Raw genomic sequence first — 26,591 nt, 5'->3', positions numbered from 1 at the left:
ATTTTAGTAAATGGTAATCATCAGGATTGGGATAGGGAGCACATTCTCAAAATTCACTGTAGCAAACAATGAGAAAAAGGCAATAGATAGAAGGTAGGCAAATCATTAACAGAAGAGATTCTGCAGATACTGGAAACAAAAGAGTAACACATGCAAAATGCTGGAGGTACTCAGCCAGTCAGGCAGCATTTATGGAGAGGAATAAAGAGTCAACGTCATCCTGATAAGGGGTCTCGGCCCGAAACGTCGACTCTTTTTTCCTCTCCATAGATGCTGCCTAACCTGCTCAGTTCTGCAGCATTTGCATGTGTTACTCTAAATAGGAGGAGGACTAGAGATCCGTGAACCAGCTTGGGTCTATTAGTAACCGTTTCAAGTCACCATTCGTAACAACAGCTATTTATTCCAGGTTTATTTGATATAATTAAACAAATGTAAAACCCTTTTGCTGCAGCAGTGAGATGTAAACTCAAAACCTCTAAGTCATTAGGTTAGCTGCTGGATTAACAGTACAATATTAGAACCACAATATTAGAACCATGTAACATGAACATGTTACATCATTCAAAGGATATGCACAGGGAGATTGCAGAGATGACCAACAGGAACAAGGAGCAATCACGGACTGGCATTATTCAAGACAAGGACGGGAACATACTCTTTGAGAAAGACAAGGTGGAAGGTAGATGGATGGAATACATTAGGGATTTGTACTACTATGGTCAAGTAAGTGAGAAGAACACGGAAGGTCCAGAAATTTTGGTACCAGAAGTAAGAGCATCCATTGGAAAGTTGAAAACTGGTAAAGTTTGTGGTGTAGATGGTATTACAGCCGAAATGTTGAAATGCCTTGGCAACTCGGAGGTTGAGGAGATCATGAAGCTTTGCAAAACAATCTACTCAACAGGAAAGTGGCCAACAGATTTTGTGGTGTCAGAGTTTGTCATGATCCCAAAGAAAAGTAAGAGCATGAAATGGTCAGACCTTAGAACTGTATGTCTCATAAGTCATGCCTCCAAGATCTTGTTATTAATACTTCTAAGCAGAATAAAAAGGACAGTTCTTAATTAAATTAATGAGTGCCAGAGAGGATTTATACTGGGCAAGGGTACCCGTGAGGGGATTTTAATTTGCGAATGATTGTGGAATGAGGTCTAGAAAAAAAAAAGACATTTACATGTGCTTCCTGGATTACGAAAAAGCTTTTGACCAGGTCAATCATGAACAGCTGGTCAATTGCCTGAACTCATTGGGGCTGGATGGGAAAGATGTTCGACTGATTGCGAGTCTGTACTGGCATCAGAAGGCATTAGTAAGAACTAGTTGTGGGAATTCACCAGAAGCTGAGATCCAAAAAGGGGTTTGGCAGGGGTGCATTATCTCCCCTTTATTATTTAACATTTACTCAGAGGTAATCTTCAGGGTGTTGAACGATGAAGCTGGTGTCCAAATTGGTGGAGTGACGGTGAGCAACTTGAGGTATGCAGATGATTCAGTTTTGTTAGCCGAGACTGAGGACGAGTTACTCAGAATAGTAGATAAGATAAATGCTGGAGGTGAATGATTTGGAAAGAAAATAAAAGCTGCAAAGACGAAGATGATGGTAGTGTCACGGAAGAAAGAAGTCCCCAAAATCAGGATCAAAATTAACGGCGTAGGCATAGAGCAAGTCAAGAAGCTTGTGTACGTGGGACAGATGGTCACAGAGGATGGGAAATGTGATACAGAAATTAGACGAAGAATTGAGATTGCAAGGTCAATGTTCTGGAGCCCGAGTGACGTGCTGTGTGGCAAGAGGTTGGACTTTGGGCTGCATTGTAGAATTTGGAAATGCTACGTCTGGAGCAGTCTGTTGTATGGAATTAAATCGTGGACCTTTTGCAAGGAAATGCAACGACGACTGGAGGCATTTGAAATGTGGTGTTTAAGGAGAATGCAGAAAATTAGATGGGTGATGAAGGTCAGTAATATGGAAGTCTTGAAGGGAGTGAGGAGAGAAAAGGAGTTGCTGAAGAATGTGCAGAAAAGGAAGCTGGAATATGCCGGGCACTTGTTAAGAGGTGGTGGACTGCAGAAATTGTTATTGGAAGGGATGATAGAAGGAAAGAGGGAAAGAGGAAAGCAGCGAACCACTTGGTATGATAATGTGAGGTAATGGACTGGGTTGACTTATGCTGAGGCCAGAAAAAGAGCCCAAGATCGAAGAAGATGGAGGTGCATAGCCACCAACCTCGGATTCGGGACGGCACCTACTGACCGACTGATTAGAACCATTCTGTTCAGGCAAGTTCATGTCTATTTTGGGATGTCATTGAAACCTCTTTCAAATTCTGATAGATGTAGAATGGAGAGCATTCTGACTGGTTGCATTGGAGCCTGGTATGGGAGCTTCAAAGCACGGGATCACAAAAAGGCTGCAGAGAGCTGTAAGCTCTGCCATCTCCATCATGGGCATACCACTTCCCACCATCGAGGACACCTTCAAGAATTGGTGCCTCTAGAAGGCAACATTTATCATTAAGGATTCTTGCCACCCAGCAGATGCCCACTAATTATTATTATCACCAGGAAGAAAGCGTAGGTGCCTGAAGGTTCACACACAGTGATTCAGAAACAGCTGCTTCTCCTCTACCATCTGATTTCTGAATGGCCCTTGTTATTACTTTTTTTGCAATAAACATTTACTTTTGTAATTTATAGTAATTTGATTTCTTTGTAGTGTACTGCTGCAGCAAAACAATAAATTTCCTGTCATTTATATCAGTGGTAATAAGCCTGATTTTGATTCTGTGCCCGGTTATATCCATCACACATACAATTAAGGGAGCATTTCATGCACTGTACATATTGAATTCGGTGGAAGGTAAATCGGGCTTATACAATGTCTAAGGTTTGGCTAGAATTGCTCCTTGAGGTTGTACCATCCAAGAAGTGAAAATGAACAATGTAGATGAGCAGCCAGTTCAACATGTCAGAGGAAAGAACTGCCGGATTTACATGTCTTTTCATTTTATAATATTCCCTTACTAATCAAGCTTTGGTTAAAAGTACCTTTAAGTTGGACCTCTCTTTAAAATCCATTGGAAAGTTCAAGCATGACTTTTGCATTATTTGAAAGGATAATACAGACACGTGTGAGGTGTTGCACTTTGGAAGGACAAACCAGGGAAAGACCTACGCTGTGAATGTTAGGGCTCTGATGTATGTGGCAGGACAGAGGGACTTGGGAATACAGATTAATAATTCCTCGAAAGTGGTATCACAGGTAGATATGGTTGTAAAGAGAACTTTTGTCAAATTGGCCTTCCTAAATCAGGGTACTGAGTACAGCAATTGGAATGTTATATTTAGAATGTACGAGCCTGTATTTAGAGTTCTGTGTGCAACTATGATCACTTCCTACAGGAAGGATATTAATAAGCTTCATAGAGTGCAGAAATAACTTACAAGGATGTTGCCAGGACTGGAGAACCTAAGTTATAGGGAAAGGTTGAATAAGTTAGGATTTTATCCCCTGGCGTGCAGGAGAACGGGGGGAGATCTTATAGAGATATACAAAAGTATGAAGAGTATACATAGGGTAGCTACATGTAAACTTTTTCCCTCAAGTTGGTTGACACTAGAGCTACAGGTCATAGGTATAGAGCGAAAAATGAAATATTCTGGAGTATGCTGAGGGAAAGCTTCACTCTGAGGGTAGAGTAAGTGTGGAACAAGCTACTCGTAGGTGCGAGGGATGTGGGTTCAATAGTAACATTTAAGAGAAGCTTCGATAGTCAAGTCACTTTTTATTGTCATTTCAACCATAACTGCTGGTACAGTGCACAGTAAAAATGAGACAATGTTTTTCAGGACCATGGTGCTACATGAACAATACAAAAACTACACTGAACTATGTAAAAACAACACAGAAACTACACTAGACCTACCCAGGACTGCATAAAGAGCACAAAACAGTGCAGGCATTACAATAAATAATAAACAAGACAATAGGCACAGTAGAGGGCAGTAGGTTGGTGTCAGTCCAGGCTCCGGGCATTGAGGAGTCTGATGGCTTGGAGGAAGAAACTGCTCGTCTGCTCGTGAGAGCCTGAATACTTCAGTACCTTTTGCCAGATGGCAGGAGGGAGAAGAGTTTGTATGAGGGGTGCGTGGTGTCCTTCATAATGCTGTTTGCTTTACGGATGCAGCATGTGGTGTAAATGTCTGTAATGTCAGGAAGAGAGACTCCGATGATCTTCTCAGCTGACCTCACTATCCGCTGCAGGGTCTTGTGATCCAAGATGGTGCAATTTCCAAACCAGGCAGTGATGCAGCTGCTCAAGATGCTCTCAATACAACCTCTGTAGAATGTGGTGAGGATGAGGGGGTAGGAGATGGACGCAGAAAGTAGAGACGCTGCTGGGCTTTCTTTGCCATGGGGCTAGTGTTGAGGGACCAGGTGTGATTCTCCACCAGGTGAACGCCAAGAAATTTGGTGCTCTTAATGATCTCAACGGAGGAGTACGGATAGTGCATGAATGATAGGAGATTGGAGGGATATTGAAGTGCAGGTAGATGGGACAAGACAGAGGATCAGATCAGCATGGACTAAATGGACCAAATGGCCTTTTTCTGTGCTATGACTCTACAGCAGATTCCATCAATCTGTTCTTTAAATTATGGGAAATATTTACGGAGAGTAGACCAGTATTCCATGGATTTTGGAAAATTAAGGATAATCTAATCAAAGAGTTTAAGGTAATAAAATGATTAAGCACAATATAGAAAATTACATGGTAGAGCTTAGAACAAGACATTCAGAAGTGATGTTAAAAGATAGTCTTTCACACAATGAGTACTGAGAATCTCAAACTACCTGCCTAACCAGGAACTCTTGAGTCTACATCTATTAAACATGTTAAAATTGTCACTGTGTTTCATTGATACATACAGTAACTTTATGAGGAACCAGGATTACATAAAATTAAAATGCATTACTGACCATAATACTCCAATAGTCGTCTTTAAAAATCTAGTTAGACCACACGGAGTATTGTGATCGGCTCTGGTTCCTTCATTATAGGAAAGATGTGGAGGCTTTAGAGAGAGTACAGAGAACATTTACCAGGATACTGCCTGGATTTAAGAACATGTTTTATGAGGAATGGTTGAGCAAGCTAGGGTTTTTGTCTTTGGACTTGAATGAGGTACCCACTTTTCCCAGGGCAGAAATGGCTGCTATGAGAGGACATTATTTTAAGGTGATTGAAGGAAAGTATAGAGGGGGGATGTCAGTGGTGGCTGTGTGAAACATGCTGCCAGGGGTGGTAGAGGCAGGTACATTAGAAATATTTAACAGACTATTAGGTGGGTGCATGGATAGAAGAAAAATGGACTACTATGCAGAAGGGAAACATTAAATTAGTCTTGAAGTCAGTTAAAATGTTTGCACAACACCGTAGGCTGAAGGGCCTGTACTGTGCTACACTGCTCTATGTTCTACAACTTCTAATACATAACTCCAAAAAAAAACAGATTTAAATGATGAGTGGATTGTTTCTGTTCCTTTATTCTTAAATTGTTCTAATAATCAAATCTACATTCTAACGGGAAATACCTTGAAAATATACAGCAATTTAATATTGATTTAAATTTTTAATAAAATCAAGCTGGTAAGAAGTACCTGGGACAATACTGTGGCTATGGGTTAGAGTGAGGCAGGGAAGGAATTGGAGCAAGAACAATGCAAGGATAAGAGTGGGGATTCCAACGTCATACCTTCTCGTTAGCTTGAGGTTTTAGTTCTGCACGTGATGACATCAGTTCCCATTATTACTTCAATTTCAGCTGCTCAATATTAACTTAGTTCCCTTTTAGTGGAATTCTTTGATGATACTACAGAAAAGGGTTTTATTCCAATAGGCAAGCCTCAGAATTTGTAAGCGGTTCTGAAGGATTATGTTTTTTTTACAGATTTCTTTCTGAATTCATATTGCTGCCATTAGGAATTTAAGGAATTCCAAAGAGAGGTGCAAAATTTGCCATCTAAAAGGGATTGAGTGGAATTCCATTGTCATATGGACAGAGCTAAATATGATGTGTTTACTTGTCACTGAGTAATAATTACAATCTTGGTCAAGGAAACATGGGCATTTAGCAGAGAGTAGCACATTGCTCACAGGAGGAGACAAAGTAACTACTTTGTGTTCTACTTTTGAATTCTAGATCTGGTCGCTCTTTTGTGTTACTGGTTTTGGCTGTTTCTTTTAAATCGGGGTGGCCTGCAGATAATGAACACTGAGCTGAACTGAGTGATATATGCCTTTTAATTTTCTGTTTTATATTCTGTGTTTTTCACTCTGTTTTTGCTCCATTCACGCAATTTTTTGTGCGCATTGGGAGGGAGGGGGATTTGATGTTTGATGGCTGTCTTTGAACGGACTGATTCCATTGTTATCTTCTGTTTCATGACTGTCTGTAGGGAAGATGAATTTCAGGGCATATACTGCATACATACTTCGGTAATAAATAATGTTCTTTGATTACGTCATCATTAAATTGGGAAGGCAGGAAGTTAAGATTTTCCTTCCAAGTGCCAGAAAAAAGTGTACATTTTTGAGAAGTGTAAACAAACAAATTTGCATCTGAAGCAGGAGTTCAGGAAATGCTGAGATTCCAACATGAGAACGTAAACAGAAATAATTATTGCTTCATAATCTGCTACGGGAAGCAGCTCCATAAATCTGAAACTGATAATCAAATTAAACAGAACTAAATTATTGAACAAATATTAACCTCAGTTGCAGTAGATGAATACAGCTGATATGTTATAGATTGAAAGCCATAGAGTTATACAGCACAGGAATCAGCCCTTCAGCCCATCATGTTCATGCCAGGTTTTTGCCCACCTACACTAACAGTCATACAGCTGCCCACACCACTTTTCTCCCTACCCATTGACCTGCAGACTATACTTTCCTCAAGTTCCAATCCACCGGCAATCTGAATTTTGCATTTATGATCTTTCTTATCTCTGTCCTTATCTATGCCTCCTTCAAGCTCATTGTGTCCCACCTCCTGATCCCTTGAAACCTAATCCCATTAAATTGTTCACCGCTTGATTTCTCTTCCTGGCTCCCACGTTAGCTAACGTGACAAAGTGGGGCACCATGGCAACAAGGTGGTTAGCACGACGTGATTACAGCTCACAGTGTCCCGGAGTTCAGAGTTCAATTCCGGTACCATTCTGTAAGCAGTTTCCTCCACGTCCTCCCGGTCGAATGCGTAGGTTTTCCCCAGGTTTTCGGATTTCCTCCCACAGTCCGAAGATGTACCAGGTAGGTTAATTGGTCATTGTAAGTTGTCTCGTGATTAAGTTAGGGCGAATCAGGCTTGTAAGGTATTGCTGGGCTGGTACAGCTCGTAGAGCCAGAAGGATCTACTCCACACTGTATCACTAAGTAAATAAATAAATCATTAAAGGCTCTATCTCGGTACTAACTGTTACCTTGCCTAAAAATCTACCATCAATACCCCACCACTCAATAATTCCTTTGGCTCTAGCATCTCTGCAGATCCTCTGCGTAAAGTGTCTCTAATACTCTTTTCCTTTCTGAACTCCTGGGAGTGCACGTCTTGTACAACCTCTCATGGTCCCAGTACACATTTTACACGATCAGGAAAGCTCACTAATGCCTCTACTTCTTGAGGAGGCTGAAGGGAGCGAGAGTATGCACTTCGATACAAATGTGCAGTGGAGAGCATCCTAACAAGATGCATCACTGCATGGTACGGAGACTCACTACTGAAGACAGGAAGGCTCTACAATGGGCAGTCAAACTGCCCAACGCATCACCAGCACCCACCTACCCGCCATCAAGGACGTATATACATAAAAGTGCTGGAAAAGGGGCCATAATATCATGAAGGATCCCAACTACCCTGCTCATGGACTGTTTGTCCCACTCCCATCAGGGAAGATGATACATCGAATTCACACCAGGACCAACAGACTGAAAAAAGAGTTACTTTCCTCAAGCAGTAAGACTAATCAACACCTCCACCCACCTTACTTACAGTCATTCCTATGCCTAGTGCCACTTTATGGAATAACAATCAATCTATGTATATACAATCTTGTGTGTTTATATTTATTGTGCTTTTTAATTATTATTATTCTGTTCTTTATCTCATTGTGTTTTTTGTGCTGCAATGGATCTGGAGTAACAATAATTTTGTTCTCCTTTACACTTTTGCACTGGAAATGATACTGAACAATCTTGAATCTTAAATCTCGAGCATAATTATTGTGAGGAATCAATAGTTCACTTGTTTGCGTCAGAACTCCATGATTAGGTCTCTCCACACAGGCCACCTCTGCCTCCATCCTGAGACAGCTCAACGATATTCTCAAGTGATACCTGCAGTCAGTGTGCTGTTCCGTATTGCAAATGCCCACAGTCTCTCGTGCCTCCAATAGAAATTGTAATCAGATGAGCCAGAGTGGCCGTGGTCGGATGTGCAGGATGTAGGATACAATTAAGGTGACATTGTAACAAAACCCTCCACTCACCAAGGTAATAAATGACACACTAAAAAGTATATAGAACTATTAGTCATTGCAACACTGGGCATGTGGAAGCAAGGGCAGAGCCACCTACGGACACAGAAGTACAGGAGTCCTTAAATCTCAACACGCTAATCCCAATTTCCCACTATCAACTAAATCACCTAGTCATGGAGTCACAAAATCAGAATCAGAATCAGGTTTGAGCATATGTGTGAAATTTGTTTACTTTATGGCACAATGAAATAAATCATAAATGAATACACAGAGAAAAGAACTGAATTACAGTAAGTATACAACAGGAATTCTGCAGATGCTGGAAATTCAAGCAACACACATCAAAGTTGCTGGTGAACGCAGCAGGCCAGGCAGCATCTCTAGGAAAAGGTACAGTCGACGTTTCAGGCCGAGACCCTTCGTCAGGACTCTTCCTTCAGTTAGTCCTGACGAAGGGTCTCAGCCTGAAACGTCAACTGTCCCTCTTCCTAGAGATGCTGCCTGGCCTGCTGCGTTCACCAGCAACTTTGATGTGTGTTGCTTACAGTAAGTATCTACGTCTATTAAATAGTTAAGTTAAAATAAATAGTGGAAAAACAGATTTTTTTAAAAGTAATGATGTAGTGTTCATGGGTTCAAAGGCCATTTAGAAATCAGATAGCAGTGTGTGACTTCAGTCTTCTGTAGCTCCTTCCAGACAGTAACAATGAGAAGAGGGCATGTGCTGGTTGGTGGGATCCTTTAATTATGGACACCGCCTTCCTAAGGCACCGCTCCTTGAAGGTGCTATGGGAGCTGGTACCTATGATGGAGCTGACTAATCCTACAATTTTCTGCAACTTCCCTCGATCTTGTGCAGTAGTGGCCCCCCTCCATACCAAATGGTGATGCAGCCAATCAGAATGCTCTGAACGGTGCAGTTGTCAAAGTATTTGGGTCTTTTTGTTGACAAACCAAATCTCCTCAAACTCCAAATGAAATATAGCTGCTGTCTTGCCTTCTTTATAGATGCATCAATATGTTGCGTCCAGTTTAGGTCCTCAGAGATAATGCCAACCAGGAACTTGAAATTTCTCATACTCTCCACTTCTGATTCCTCTATGAGAATTAGTTTGTGGTCCCATAGAATTATACGGATTAGAAATAGACCCTTCAGGCCTACTCATTCTAGCTGACCAAGCTGCCTTCCTGAGCTAGACTCTTATACCTGCGCCTCCCTTTCCTATCAATGACCCTGGCCAAATGTTTATTTTTAAACATTGTAATTGTACTCTCATCTACTACTTCCTCTGGCAGCTCATTCCATATAACCACCGCTATTGGCATGAAAACCTTGCCCCTCGGGTACCCTTGGTGTCCTTCCCCACACACTTTAAATCTATGTCCTCTATCCTGGGAGCATTCTCTGACTAATGAAGGGTCTCGGCCCAAAACGTCGACTATGAACTCTTTTCCATTGATGCTGCCTGCCCTGCTCAGTTCCTCCAGCATTTTGTGAGTACTGCTTTGAATTCCCAGCATCTGTAGATTTTCTCATCTTCGTGCTACATTCTGCGACTATCAATTTACTCTGCTCGTGATCTTATGGGCCTCCAGAGGACGATGGTACAACTGTGCCTAGAATACTCTGTGCAGATCTGGCACCACATTATGGTCCTTTTGACTGTGAGTTTGAAATATTTTGCAAGGGCAAATAAGGGCGGGGAGGGGGTGTGGGATCATCAGTGTCACTGTTACATAACTCAGAGAGGATGATGGATTAATTGCAATGCAATTGAATCTTGCTTATATAGAATCAAAATTCAGAGTTCAAAGTACATTTATTATCAAAGTATGTATACATTTGAAACTTTGAGATTCTTCTCCTTACAGGCAGCCACAAAACAAGAAACTCAAAAGAACCCTTTAAAAAAGAAAACTAATGAACATGCGATGTGCAGAGAAAGAGAAAAAATATCACATCGTTTGTGCAAACAATAAAAGTAAGCAAATAGCATTTAGAACAAAAGTGAAATCACATGATGCAGCAAAATATAACAAATGATTTTGGAACTCCTTGGAGGGAGCTATCCTATAAGGTTTTCCTCACAAACACCTGAACCATTCCTTTTACACAGTATATAAATTACAATAAAGACAAAAATTTACTTCTGATCTAATTCAGATTGATAAGTCCGTTTATTTTTTAAAATGCAAACCTTACTTGGATTTTCCCTCTTTCTTATTCATGTAGACTTAAATGACCCACCAGATTCCACTCTGGTATTTTGCATTTCTGCCTCTGGTTTTGACTGGAATTGAAAACATGAATTATGCATTACTGGAATGAACATATGTTATTGTGAAAGGAGTCATGAAAAACAAGAAAGAAAATAACAAAGTAAATATTGCCAAGTATCATATTTTCTTCAAGCTTCCTACGTATGTGGCAGCTATCTTCATGTTCATGGACCATGCAAATGACAATAGCAAACCCAAAGATAAAAATAGTTGTATATATGAGGGGTGATTGATAAGTTCGTGACCTAGGGTACAAGGAGTCAATTTTAGAAAACCTAGTACATTTATTTTTCGACATAGTCCCCTCCTACATTTACACACTTAGTCCAGCGGTCGTGGAGCATACGGATCCATTCTTTGTAGAAGTCGGCGTCTTAGACCTCCAGAAGTGGTCCACAGCAGGGGAGATTGATAAGTTCATGGTCTAAGGTAGAAGGAGATGAGTTATCAACTTCAAAATTTCTGCATAATCACTCAAAGAGTTGAACTGCACATGCATGTAACGAGAGCTGTATAACTCATCTCTTTCTACCTTAGGCCACAAACTTATCAATCACCTGGACTATGGACCACTTTCTGGAGGTCCAAGACACTGATGTCATGGTCTGGTCCATGAGGTCCGCATTCTGGTTCATGGACCGATCCGTTTATTCCTTATTCCAGGTTTTCCTGTTTTCCCTTGTTCCATTGGGTGCCTTAATTACCTGATTCTCATTTTGGGCTGGCACATAAATACCTCTGCAAACAAAGGATTCCCTGCTGGACTGTTCTCCCTTTCCCCTCCCTTCTGAATCCCTGGCAGTTACTTTGGCACTAATCTTTGTCTGTAATCTTCATCTGTTACCTTTGCCTGTATTGCTGTCAAGTTCAACTGCTGGAGTGAGACCGGAGCCTTGCCACGCCAAGATAAGGAACTATTTATTGTTCAGTTTGGAACTGTCTCTTTGTGTCTCTGTGTCCAGTGTCTGTGTCAAAGAAGAGTCCTGGCCCTAGGACCTGTTCCCAAGGAGGGGTCCTGACTCTGTAGAGCCCCGGCCCTAAGTCCTGTTCCCAAGGAGGGGTCCTGGCTCTGTGTTCCAAGACCAAATCCAGGTGCTGTGTTCCAGCCCTGTCCAAATCTGAGTTTCGTGTCTTCTTCCAGTCCATGTTCCTTGCCCAGTGCAGGAGGTTCCTCGCCCTGTGCTGGATCATCCCCATCCGAATCCTTGGCAGTTTACCCCAGCAGTCATCCCGGCCCTGTGTCTTAGGAAGGGTCCAAGGAGAAGTCCTGGCTCTGTACCCAAGAGCCTAACCAAGCTGAGTCCAAGACCCGAGCCAAACCTAGTCCAAGAGCCTTGTCCTATGCTGGAGTTCCCCTGTCCTGTGCTGGAGTTCCCTCGTCTTGTCTAAGCCTAGTCCAAGACCTCGTCTTATCTAAGCCTAGTCCAAGAACCTCATCCTGTCCAAGTCAAGGCTTTGTGTTCTCGTCCTGTCCATGTGCCTCGTCCTGTGCAGGAGTTCTATGTCCAGTCCTGTAGCCATGTCTTGTCCTCGCCTAGATCTGGGGTCTGTGCCCAAGTCAAGACCCAGGTTCCAGGTCCCTGTCCAGTCTCTGGCTCGGAGTCCTAGCCCAGACTCCTAGTTCCAAGTTCCTTGTCCTAGTCCCGCTTTCCTAGTCTTAGTCTTAGTCCTAGCCCAGGCCCAGTGTCCCTGTCTCGTCAAGGGCCTGTGTCAATGTCCAGAGTTGTTTCTTCTTGACTCCCCTTGCTTTCTTGATAAACCTTGTCCTCTTCCTATACTTCAGTGTCTCTGTCTTGCATTTGGGCCCACTCCCAACGCCCCCTTTTAACAGCCGACTTCTACAAAGAAGGGATCCATATGCTCCACGACCGCTGGACTAAGTGTGCAAGTATAGGAGGAGACTATGTTGAAAAATAAATGTGCTAGGTTTTCTAAAATTGACGCCTTCTACCTTAAGCCATGAACTTATCAATCACCCCTTGTATTTCCCTAACAATAGAAGTTTAAATAATCAGAGACTACATCTCAGCAGTATTGGGGACTGTAAGTCATGAGTTCCAATCACACCAGAAAATGGTATATATGCAAATTTAATAGATGTTCTACCTTTCCCACGCCATTCTAATTATAAACTTATTACAAATCAGGCCATTAACCTTAATTCTCTCACAATATACCTGGTGAAACTAGGAACAGGAAATGAATAGAATCAAAACAGTAACAGGCAGTCATAGAAATAAATTGAGTTAATCTCTAATTTCCATGATGTAACAATTTCTCTGAACAAAATTCTTGTTTTTCTAGTACTGCAGTATGAATATCAGAAGAGCACAATCTCTTTTGGTAATTATATTCTGGTATATGTTCCAAAACCACAGTGACCTTCTTAATTTTAAAAAAAATCACATTCCACCATCTGCATGTCAACCATCAAGACCCTAGCTCCACTAATCCCATTTACCAAACCTACAATGCCTTGCTGATACAGGTACTTACCCAGATGGTGTGAGAGTACCTGCCTCCACACCCCCAGATAGTTTATTCCAAATTCTGATCACCATTCTTCAACATAATTCTCAAACCTCTTACACCTCACTTTAAACTTATGCCCTCTGTCTTGTACAACTCTGCAATGAGGAGTTCATGATCATTTATGCAAAACGTATGCCAGTCCATGTTCCATATGCCTCTGTCCAGTTCCCTCTCAGTCCCCTCTGCTCCAGGAATAACAAACTCAACCTATCCAGTTTCTCCTTATAATTGAAAGATTCATGGGAAAGGTGATCCAGGATAGGCAAATTAGTATCTCATGACGCACAATATATACAAAAATGCAATGATATTGAGAAATTGTGAGGACATTCCCCTGGGCAGGTAAAAGCCTGTGCAGTGCCTTTGGATGGCCCCATAATCCCAAGTAATGGCACATTTATACAGGTGGGCCAATGAGTTTCTGATCAATGATGAGCCCAGATACTTATGATGGGGAAGTCAGTCACTGAATACCAAAGGTGACTGATTCAACTCACTCTTGCTGGAGATGGCCTCTGTCTGACACTTTTGTGACACAAACTTTGCAAATTCTTGACTGCTTGTCACCTTATCCATTATGCCTCAAACACATTTCCCAGTTCTGACCCATATCCTTTGATTTCTTTAATGTCCAGATCTCTCCGCTTTGTCTTTTTTCAGACTTAATTCTGGTTCCTCCTTTCCCATTTATCCAAATTAACTTGAAATAATTTCTTAATATACATATTTCCGTGTCAATTGCAATTGAATGCACTGAATAACATTATCTATTTGATGCTTACTTTCAAAAGAGGAAAGGCTTACTTTTTAAGAGGAATAGATAGAGTGGATAGCCAGCGCATCTTCCCCAGGGCACCACTGCTCAATACAAGAGGACATGGGCTTTAAGGTTAGGGGTGGGAAGTTCAAGGGGGCTATTAGAGGAAGGTTTTTTACTCAGAGAGTGGTTGGTGCATGGAATGCACTGCCTGAGTCAGTGGTGGAGGCAGATACACTACTGAAATTTAAGAGACTACTAGACAGGTATATGGCGGAATTTAAGGTGAGGGGTTATATAGGAGGCAGGGTTTGAGGGTCGGCACAACATTGTGGGTTGAAGGGCCTGTACTGTGCTGTGCTGTACTGTTCTATGTTCTAAAAATATTTTATTCTGAAACCTCAGTATTCAAGCCTCCTTCAACAGGATTGGGTTAAAAAACTGAATAGACCACTTCAATGGACACAGCACACAAGGTCTTCTAGAAACTAGTTACAGACAAACACACGAAACAAACCAATTCTGCTTTTACAAATGTCCTTAAATCTAATGTGTCCCTGGGTCAGAAAATACACAAAAGTCACTCCACATAGTAATCACACCTCCACAGTATTGCATTGAGTGGCATTAAAGGTACACAAGGTTGATTTTAAAAAAAGGACAATTTACTTAAAGAGAGAGAAAACTAATTCTGCCGTTCGTGGTTGCTCGTGTACTTTTAAAATTAATATTATGGGAGCTTTTTCGCAAGTAGGGGTTCGGTAAGTTGGACGTTCATAAGCCAGGGAGACCTGTACCATGCAATATTGGCTTCCCTTTGACAAAACTAGTTTATGAAATAAGGAAATAGATAACCAAATAGTCTTTCCATGTTCGGGAGTGTTGCGGCGAGTGAAGAAATTCGCCAACATATCGCTCTCAGAACTGTCTTAATTGTACATGATCCCCGCCATTAAATTCGCGCCGGGATTCATGGATTGAAATTCCGACAAACGGCAGTCATACAAAGTTGAATGTTCATGACCGAGGAAAAACGTGCGAGAACCATCATCGACGGATGATTCTGCTCTTTACGTACTCCTTTCCTGATAACCACGAGGGAATTTGTTTGCACCTAAAAAAGATAAGGGTTTTCCTGACAACCTTTACTGGCGATCGTAACACTAACTGGAATGGGTGACGTACAGGAAATACTATAGCAATGTATTTAACGGCAATAACAGCCCGGGCTGTTGCACTGCAGCCTGCTGGTTCAACAGTTCACTGACACACGAGAGGACGGTAAGGCTAGCTGCTTGCTATTAACCTGCTCCGATTGTTATTACTGTATTGGTTTAAACAATTTTTACCCATACAATAAGATGGAAGACATTACATAACAAAAAGAGAAAGATATCTTAAAAAGTCAGGAATTAAGTAATGGCATTATAGTAGTTAGTGAAAAATAAATTAGAACAATTCATTGTAATAAATAAAATTATCAGCTGATCTTAACATGAGTGAAACGTTATGATTTTTTTGAAAATACATTTAATTCTAGAGGCTTGTGTTGTTGAGTCTGAAGGAGTTTTTTTGCTTGTCGTTACATTTTATTTGTATCACTATTGATCACAATGACTTAGGTGAGGTGGGTCAGCTATTGGTGCATAGAGTGGCTTTTTCCAGCTGCTCTGAGCTGTTATGCTGAGAGCGTAAGATAGGTCTTAGAGATGTATTCTAGGCTGGGTGCGCAGAAGGCTGCTGACGCTGGAATCTGGAGCGTTAGGGAAGCCGGAGGAACAGAGCGGGTCCTTCAGCTTGTGTTCATTGGTATCCTATACTGGTGGGTTGGTGGGCAGTGACTTTTCATTAAGGAGCATGGCATGCTGCCACACTGCTGGTAGTGAACATAAAGAACAGCTGAACTGAGCACCTGTGGGTCAGTGTGCAGACCACACTCTCAGGTTTCAACCAAAGGAAAATCAAGTAGGCTGATCCAGACAGCAACTACTGGGGATAGAGGGAAGCATCACTGTGGCTATATGCTCAGGAAATTAAAGTTGCCGAGAAATGTGTTAATTGTTGTCATGAGCACTGCTCCTTGCACAATGTCATTAAGGCACAAACTTGTAACTGGAAGGTGTATGTTGTAGCTGTACACTGATGATTGAATTAACTTGGTCGTAGAAACTTAGAGCACTACAGCACAGAGACAGGACGTTTGGCTAATCTAGATGGTGTAGAACCATTATTCCGCCTCGTCCCATCAATCTGCATTTGGACCATAGCCCTCCATACCCCTTCCATAGTTTGTTGGAATAATTGGCACAGTCGTAGGGCAATGTAGTATGTGATGCTTTCTAAAATAGCAATGAAATTTCCGTTTATCTGTAAGTTAATTACAGAATCAGCATGGATATTGATTTGATTTGTAATGACAACTTGTCACTTCTAATAGTAGGGAGACCTCAACTGATCGTCATTTTGTATTTGTAATAATCTACTTTGTAATAGTTTAACTAAATAAGACATGATTTTTATTAGCTTAAATTTATCCATAGATGTTGTAAACCATAAATTGAATCCATTTTTGATTTAGTTTATGAGGTTAGTTTTACTTCTTGGTTTCAGGCTTACACCAGGCTAACAGGAATAACCTGCTAATCATTTCCAGCTCACCACCTGCAGCCTAGTTAAACCCAACTCTCATTCATACACCTAGTTCGTTCATATAAACCAGCCAGCCTCTACCAGTTGCTCCGTCTCGATACAGCAACTCTGCCACAGTCAACCTCCTCCCTCCAACTCCTGGTCTCAAGCGTCCAAACACTTCAATGGATCCCCAACGTGGTGCCGCAACTTCTTGCCTTCGAGCTCCAGCCATCTCTGTATGTTATGGACCAAGCCAAGATTGCTTTTGTCGTCTCTCTCTTGATTGGGTGAGCTCTGACCTGAGCTGCTGCTAACTGGGACAATAAAACAGCCATTTGCAATAAATACGAGGAATTCACCCGCTGGGAGTCACTGGGTTTTCAATCATACAGGAAGTGAAAGGGAGGCAGCGGATCAATACAATGCCTGTGTCAAAGCTCGCACTCAGCTGGGTTACAACATGGAATCCAGAACCCTCGCAGCGGAGTACGGCTGGAATGTGAAAGCACTGTTGTCCCATTGCCATCACACCCTTTCAGAATGCTTGAAAGATGAGCTGTCTACCCATGAGATGCCCATGGACCTCAAAAGCTTTATCAGTCTGGCCCTCTGATTTGACAAGCATCTTATGGGATGAGCCTCCATTCCCAGAATCATTTCAGGCTGCAGGACCCTCATCAACAAACGCCTCCAGAATCCAAGCAGTTAGGAAGAGCTCCCTTAATCCCGCAAGAGCATGAGCATCATTGGAAAATCAACCTGTGCACCAATCACCCACATATCAGATGCCCATTGCGTCCTGGAAAACAGCACCACCAGCTGGAGATGAGTCCATCTGGCTCCTCCTTATTGACTCCTCTCATCTTGGGTTACCCCTGGCTCTCCTCTCAAGACCCACGCCTCACCTGGCCGTCCAGCTCGCTCATCCTGACAGGAAATGTGGAGAAGGTTTTGCCCCAAAGCAGAACAGCGGAGATGATTTAGCAGTGATAGATAACTTTAATGAACAACTGCAAAAGAACAAGCCTAAAGGGGTCACAAAACATGATGCACAACAAGGCATCAAGGTTACTGAAGACTAGGAGCAACTGGTTGAGGCTTGCTGGTTCTTATGAGTGAACAAGGAACATGGATGCAAGCACAGCTCAAATAGGCTGCAGGTGATGAGTTGGAAATGACTAGCAAGTGATCCTCATTAACAGACTGGAAGGTGTCTATCTGTGCAGGCCTGACACTTATTCAAAAAAAAACAATGACGTATTTTACAATTCCTTTAATAAAATGTAACTAATGGGTTGGAAATTATGATTTTCTTCAGGTAGCTTCGGAAAGATGAAGATAATCTCATTACTGTTTATTCTGGGAGCTCACATTCCCTCGAATGCAGGTATGACATTAATCTTTGAATTTATTAAGTACTTCTTCAGCAATAGACATGCACTTGAGCAAAACAATGTAGATTGAAAAACATATGGTGTTCCAGAGAGAACAGGTTTAAGAATCCTTTAACATTCTCTAAGGTGCTTTCTCTTTGAATCTCTAGTTGATGACTGATTCAAACTATGATGGGATTTATAGCCAACAAAACCAACCATATCAGTCATGAAAAGGCACTTGAAGCAAACCAGTGCTACAATGCATTCTCCTCTGCTGTCAGTGTACTTTTCTCCTGGTTTTTGTGATGTCACTGATTCACTTACAATCAAGCAGACCAAAGTGATTCTAGATTTGTTTACAGTGATTTTAAAAAATTGTTTGATTTTAAGCAGTGAGGGTGGGGACAGAATTCTGATGCATCGACTTGCACATATGGTATCAAAATTGTGACTTCCTGAAACAATCCTGTAGATGTGTGGGCTTCTGGCTCTCAATTGCCTGACCCTCCAGGGCAAAAGGCTTCAGGAGAAGATATAAAGAATGGAAGTATATAGTCTGTTAATTATGCTTCCCCATAAACTGCTGTGTAGGTGGAAACTCCCAGAGAGAAATTTCTCAGAACAGCTCTCAGCCCACATAGACAGTATATAGCATTGGTTCACAGTAGAAAGAGAAACAAAATAACTTCCAGTAATTTAGTCTAGTCATAAGTGCCAAATTATAAGCAAAGTGAAATGTAATTTGAAATTGATGCGGGGTCAGATAACATTGTCATTCACCAGAACTGAATTACTAATTAACTAGATAGTTATAAACAACTGCATATTGTAAATATAATTCGCCTTAGCTTTCTGGCTACTATTTCGTCTCTCAGTCATTCAAATTTCAAATACAATCTTCTGGCCAAATCAAGTTGTTTGTTTCAGTTAACCACAGGGTGTATTTCCATGGGTTGTCTCCTGATAGCTCACCAGTAGTAATGTGGTAGAAACCTTGGAAAAAATGGTGTCATTGCTATTTCTCCAGGGCTGGTCTATCAACAGGATTGGGGGAACTACCAGAGAAATTCACTCCTTAACAGTCATGCAGATACTGTATCATTTCAGTAACTCCAAGTTTTGATGTTTCAGCTCTTTTTATGGTCACTGCTCCAAGACTGTTCTATACTGCATCCTACGGGAATAACATCACTATGGAGTGCATATTTCCAGTTGAATCTAATTTCCAAGTAAATATGTTAAGAGTATACTGGTATCACATCCTGGAAAATGGAACTTCTCAGCTGGTATATAAAGTACTCAATGGGAAAGCTGTTCTCGAGGACCAGTCCGTCGAATATAGAGAAAGAGTAGCCCTGTTACTGGATGAGCTTCACAATGGGCGTGCTGTACTGGAGATCAACCAAGTGAGAGTGAGTGATGCAGGGACCTACCGTTGTGTTATTTCTCTCAATGGTGTGGATTACAAAGAATCTGCTCTGAGAGTCACAGGTAAGCAAGGCAACTCCTCATTTCTAGTCTAGTAGCTGATCGATTTTGATTCTGTTTATAGTCTTCTCACCAGAACACATAAACAGAATATATGTTTACATCTTGTATAGTGAATTCTTGATCTCAGATATGCCATCCCATTGATGCCCAGAAAGGAGAGTCAAAACTTGTGTAAACAAGGCGTGAACATGCACCACTTGGCTCCACATTTGTGCCAGAAAAATTAACTTCACCTGAAGCAGATTTCCCATCTGATGACAATGAATAGGATGATAACTAAAAGCTCTAAGCTGGAGCTTAAGAAAATACCAATAAGAGTTCTCTGCTGTGTTAAGTAGACTGTACATAACTAAACTTCAAAAGATAATCTGCTGCTATAAGGCCTTTGGAACTTTAGACTTCCTCTTAGCCTTGCCCTTGCTTTTCTGCAACCTTCTCCAAATCTCCAATATGTCCATACTCCCTTAATTCGTGACCACGTTCCATCCCAACATTAGTTGCTACAGATTCCCCTTCAATCACCTATCATCTTGACATGAAAATGTATTGTTGTTCCTTCATTATTCCTGAGTCATAATCCTAAAACGTTCAACCTGCAGCAAGCAAAGAAGATAGCTGAACACCATTTACATAATGAATGGTAAGCAAAAATTGTGGGCCTTGCCAACAACTGTGGCATCCAGAAAAATAAAATAATTCACCAGCAACAATACCTTCATCTTCCAAGTCTTAAGCTCTGGCATCTCCTCCCTAAACTTTTATATCTTTCCGCCTATCTTCACTTACTTGAACATACTGTGTGTGAGCCAAAAATCTGGTTAACTACCATACATCTCTTTAAATTTTGGGCTATTGAATAATGCTCTTCTGAAGAGTCTTGGGATACTTTACTATGCTAGAAATGTGACAAGTTTTTGTAGTATCGTCTCCAAATTAAATCAAATATTGCAATTCTATTTTACAGCATCATATAAAGACATAGAGACCCTCAACACCAAGGGAAAAATGGAGACAGAATTTATTTGCCAATCATCTGGGTACCCCTTAGCTGAAGTCATGTGGTACAATGCAAATGGAGCTGACCTTAATAAAACGGCCAATACCACCCATTTTACTGGCACCAATGGACTCTATAACATACGCAGTGTACTTAGAATACGGGCAGAGACTAACGAAACATATGTATGCATGTTTTGGATTAAAGACCTTAATATGTCTACTTCTGCAGTTTTACAAATTAAAGGTAGGTCACTTCTGTTTATTTTTGCTAAATACACTTAAAACAATATTTACTCAATTTGTTACATTAGTACCTTCAATTTTGTGATTGGCATTTCCATGTTCTATAAACCCAGCTTTAAAAAAGAAATTTTCTTAGAATCTCATCTTTTCAAATATGTTTTTTTCTAGTTATACTATATAGATAGCATAAACAATATTAATACGGTGATGCAACTTACATATATCACTCAGTTATTTGTCACATACCATACATACCTTACATATATCACTCATTTATTTGTCACATACCACACATACCATTTCTTTTTCAGAATCACCAACACTATAATTGGAAAACGATGTTAACTTAAGCACTACAACTATTTTTGTGCATTCCTATGAATATTATCCTCTGCAAATCTATATTAAGATGTGTTTGCAGCAATAATGGAAGAAAAGCACCCATGACAGAATACTTTTAAACACAGTACTAGCATAATTTTGTGGAGCAGTACTTCATTCAATCATTATGTGCCCTGTCTTAAGACATGGGCAATCGTGGTCTTGACTATGGTTGTTCTTGGCAAATTATTCCACAGAAATGATTTGCCATTGCCTTCTTCTGGGCAGTGTCTTTACAAGATGGCTGAACCCAGCTATTATCAATACTCGTCATAAATTGTTTGCCTGGCATCAGTGGTCGTATATCCATGCAGCGGTTGCTCATATGACCATCCACCACCTGCTCTGGTGGCTTCATCTGACCCTGATTGAGGGTCTAAGCAGGTGTCACTTCTGCTTAGACCTGCAGGATAGCGGAGGGATGAGTGCCTTACACCTCCTTTGTAGAGACGTATCGCCACCCTGCCACACAGTACTATGTATTTCAAATGCAGTTAGCAAAAGGCTATCTTCTTGCTTTTTGAATTGTCTTCTATTCTTCTCTAATTAGTAATTAAGCTCTCAGAAGAACTCAGGAAAATAGATATTGAGTGGAAAGTTTAAAATCTGCTAGGGTAGCATTAGGAATCTATCACAGGGATATAGAGTCTGTTCTGTCACTACTTGCAAGGAGTCAGACATTTTGAGATGATAACATCCAGCTGTTGTTAGCAACCATACTATTATTTTAACATACTACTTTTTAATTTCTAAAGTTTGACTTGAAGTACACAAGGTTTAATTATCACTACCCTTTTTTTTCCAGAAATAAAAAGCATTGATGACCTGCCGGAGAATACAATCACATTAATAAGGAGGAGTTACCTCATTGCCACAATCATTATTTCTTTGTCAGTTCTTCTTGGAGTCATTATTATCCTGATAAAATTAAGAAGACATTGGCAAGGTAAGTAATTGTTGTACATGAAGAAAATGTTTCTTTATGCCATATAGGATAGTCATTAAAGAGTTCAGATGTTTCAATCAGTTTATTCTGAGAAATGTAATTTTACACTAGGTAACTGCCTTTGTTAGGCAATTAAATATCTGAGCATTGAAAATCATAATACACTTAAATGGAGAAAGAGAAATCAAAAACTATCACAACTAACCTTCAAAAAGGAACCCCCTTTACCATAAAACAAGCTTAGCCCTAAACAAATCATTAAACCTTTGCAGTACTTTTAAGTAATTATGGTTTAACTAGAGTGAAGCTTAACCTTTCCATCCAGTAAACTGAAATGTCTCTCAGCCAAGGCAGATTTAAGGCTTTAATTTCTTTGTTTTAAAATAATTTTATTGAGACATCAACAAAGCTTAAATTAAAATGCTGTCCTCCTTGTCCAGAATGCACTCCTGCCCATGAGGTGCCCAACCCTCAGCTATAACAGTCCTCAGAGCCTCTTGTTACTGGAGAGGAGAAATCTGACAAGTTCCATCTCCTGATCATTGCCCAGTGATCTTGCAGGCAAGTGGACTTTTACGGATATTGAGCAAGAACAGGGTTCTGCATTCAGGATTACGATCAGTGATTGGACATAAGAAGTCAATATTATGCTACTGATCGTTCAGTGGATTCAAATCTCCAAACTCATGACATAACAGAAGGATTGAGATTAAAACTGAAGAAGCATCCTTAAAGCTTTTGTCAAGTGAAAATCCAATGAAATGGACATGATGTAGCAGAGCAGCTACTTCTATTCAACAGAAAGTAAAATCATGTATATTATGGGAACAGGAATTAATTGATGTTACCATCCATCTTCCCTACCATCCCCTACCACACCACAAACCACTATTCCCAAACCACTATTCCCAGACCCCCATCACATGCAAAAGGCTAACTCATATTTTAGAAATGACATTTTTCTTGCTTCTGCCTTTATATTGTCATAAATCTTATGATTGCATTAGCAGAAAAGGAACCTGAACCCTCACCCCACCCACCCCCTTACTTAATATTCAAAACTTGAGTCTGTAGAGATACAGGTAAAGTTTTAGAATGACACATCATTATGGTCAAAAGTAGAAGGACTGAGATTTACCCTGAGGATTGCATATCCACAAATCAGTCATAAAGGTTACCTACCTTTCAACAGTATTTCTTGGTAGGACAACAAGTGAGCCACTTGGAAATATTTTGTTTGATGTGCAATTTGTATTTCTGACTTTATGAGAGTGTTTGGACTTATTAGTTAAAGGACTGGCGAAACTGAAGAAATAAAGTTGGCTGAGATAGCTTAAAGAATGTCTGTGAACAGATTAGTGTTGTTTTAACACATTGAACTGAAATCTTCCACAGAGTCATAAATCTCCTTATTGGGCTATATGATTAAGTAATTTGCAGTAAATAGATGTATGCACAGTTATGTATATCTTTTTCTTTGTATTTAGTCAAGAGAAAAATTGCCGAAGCCAGATCGCTGATATGAACTCTCCTCTGCTTGAAGTGGAAAGAATGTTTTGAATGCAACACCTCAAGTTTTTCTTCTGGGAAATGAGAACTGTGGACATTTCTGTTAAACTGAGCTGGCATACAATCGCGTCTTACTGTAGAAGTACAGTGAATGTGAAAGTTTAAAAAGAAGAAGCAGCCCCTCATATTCAACATCTATTTCTTAAGCAAAACATCCAGGCTGCTTCCCAGTCACAGATGTGTAGAAACAGTCCTCCTTTGGTCAATGATACGGTATCTGTAATGGTTGCACTTTCACTGCCTGATAGTTGGCTCCATATTAACTAAATATTGTTTTGGAGTAATTCCATCTGTTCAATGAATAAACAAACAGCCAAACTGTATGCATTGGCTACTGTTTCTCCAAGGGCTGCCTGGCCTGTCCAGCAACAGAAAGCAAGAAAATTAATTATTTTTTTAAAATCTAAAGTGAAAATAGCCACAGAAGCCAGTCAGCTGGGAAATTTTAAGTTTTTTGTGGAAGGGGAACTTCTTGAACTTGTAACTTCAGCAAGCGGAATTGTTTTATAGCTCTGATTCAGACAAGATCCGAGAAGACCCTTTGTATATGCTTGTGCTAATACTTGGGCTCCACAGGTCCTTTTTGAAGAAAATTATAGAGAAAGAGAAGCAGAAGAAATACGACTCTGAAATTTTAGATTCAAATCAATTTTTGAAATCATGTTCTATGTATTATTTAGTCTGCATCATTCATAAAATGCTCAGCAGTATTAAGCACAAGAGATTATGCAGATGTTGGAAATCCAGAGTAACACATACAAAATGCTGGAGGAACTCAGCAGATCAGGCAGTACCTATGGAGAGGAATAAAGAGCTGATGTTTTCAACTGAGACACTTCTTCAATATACTCAGTACCTTCAAATCATTTTCTGAGAGACCTGCAGAAGACAATTCAGCTCCAGAGTGAGTGAAACTCAGCAGCACTGTATTTTCTTTAGTGGTATCAACCTCTTTTGCAAAAAAATCAAAAAATTGTTGCTAACCTCCTTGTGGTTGGCATTCCTTCAGAAGCATGCTCATTTAATTTAAGAAAAGCTGTAAGAAAAATACAAGCAAAGGTTTTTTTTAAAAAAGCAAAACTAATAAGAGGTGTCCATTTTAGGCCTTAAGAATGTGCCTTTGGCCAAGTAGCAAACCCAGTAGCACAAGTAAGTTGCAAGGCTTCATATATCAATGCAGTTACTATTTGAGTGTGTTTTTTTAATATTGACAAGTAAACAAATACAGATATGTAGAGGAATGACGTTGTTAAAATCTCTAAATCCTCCTAGAATTCCCGTTAACTTTCATGATTGATGTTATTTTTGAGCTAAGTTTTCTTTATTTATGTCAGTTGTACATTTGCTTTCTCTCATTCAATATTTGTTTACTGTGAAACACTGTGAAGTTTAATTTTTGTATTCTAAGTTTATCAACTATTTTATTTAGTTAAGCAATGCCTGAATAGGGAATTTGCTTTCTTTTTAAGAGGAATTTTTTAAGGGTGATATTCCCGATGTGAAGCTGTTTGGTTGATGACAAAGATTTAAGTAAATCAGTAGGACAATAATAAGTCTCAATACAATGTTCAAAGTAAATTTATTATCAAAATACCTATACTGTATATTCACAGTAAATACAAACAATTGAATTAATGTAAAACTGGACACAATAAGATAAACAACCAATGTGCAAAAGATAACAAGCTGTGCAAATACAAAAACAAAAAAACTTAATAATAAATGAATTAGCAATAAGTATCAAGAACATGAGATTATGAGCCCTTGAAAGTGAGTCCATAAGTTGCGGGAACCATTTAGAGTTGGGGTAAGTGAAGTTATCCTCTCTGGTTCAAGATCCTGACCGGTGAGGGGTAATAACTGCTCCTAAACCTGTTGATGTGGGTCATTGTTCATTACAAACGAATATTGTCATCGCCTGTTTGAACTACTCTCTACTCCTTTGTGATTACTGGATTGTAATAGCTGAATTTTGTAAAAGGTTCCTTTATTGCACAAAGATTATAAGAATTTCAAAATAGTGAATAACATTTTACAAACTCATGAATAAGCTTAATTTTCATAAAAAAAGAAAAATTGCACTGAAGAATGTATTTTAAATAAATCTATTTATATATCTTGTTTAATTTGATAATGTATATTTTATATGAAATTATAAATAAATAATAAAAATTATAAGCCTTGTATTTTAAAAGCTACTTACTGTGTGTATTTATGTAAGTTTGAAATCATTTAGATTGTGTTATGAAGAGCTTGGAAGTTAGATTGGTTGGCTACAAAAACGGGGTCGAGAATACCAATGCATGCATGATGTCAAAGTGCAATTGGCCACAGGCTTTCTACCTGTTCAATATAACAATTGTTGCCTGTATCCACTACTCCTTGACTAGATAGATACTTTATTGATCGCAAAGGAAATCACAGTGTCACAGTAGCACTACAAGTGCACAGATATAAATATTAGAAAAGTAGAAAGAATAAAAATAAATTACCATGAACAGTCAACAGACTGCATGAAATCTGACTGATTTCATCACTTCCTACCATTCAAAGCTACTCTTTAAAGCTAGCCTGCAACTGTCAAAGAAAATATGTGTTATAGCTGGAACAAGTGCTGAGATTATTGGAAACAGTTTGCTCTCCAATATTCAGCAACACTTAACCCAGGGAAAATATGCACTAGAGTTTTTGACCCTGGAATCGAGGTCTTGGTGAATGATGTGCAAAGAAGGAGAAATATCATCATCATCAGTGTAGACTAGCCAGCTGGTGGCGTAGTGGCATCAGCGCCGGACTTCGGAGCGAAGGCTCCCGAGTTCGAATCCAGCCAGCTCCCTTGCA

General features: G+C 40.1%; 1 protein-coding gene across 1 annotated transcript; it reads left to right on the top strand.

Annotated features, from left to right (window-relative positions):
* Window positions 1-546: 546 nt before the first annotated feature.
* Window positions 547-25,916, top strand: LOC134347349 (programmed cell death 1 ligand 1-like). The gene is made up of 8 exons (XM_063049741.1): window positions 547-961; window positions 13,130-13,182; window positions 15,338-15,395; window positions 18,064-18,132; window positions 19,253-19,612; window positions 20,577-20,855; window positions 22,041-22,181; window positions 23,669-25,916. The coding sequence occupies exons 1-8, from the start codon at window positions 547-549 to the stop codon at window positions 23,704-23,706; spliced, it is 1,413 nt and encodes a 470-aa protein (XP_062905811.1). The 3' UTR covers window positions 23,707-25,916.
* The last annotated feature ends 675 nt before the right edge of the window (window positions 25,917-26,591 follow it).

This window comes from Mobula hypostoma, chromosome 5 (genome assembly GCF_963921235.1).
Source record: "Mobula hypostoma chromosome 5, sMobHyp1.1, whole genome shotgun sequence".
Classification (NCBI taxonomy): Eukaryota; Metazoa; Chordata; class Chondrichthyes; order Myliobatiformes; family Myliobatidae; genus Mobula; species Mobula hypostoma.
The sequence above is the reverse complement of the archived record's forward strand: the minus strand, read 5'-3'. Positions and strand labels throughout refer to the sequence as shown.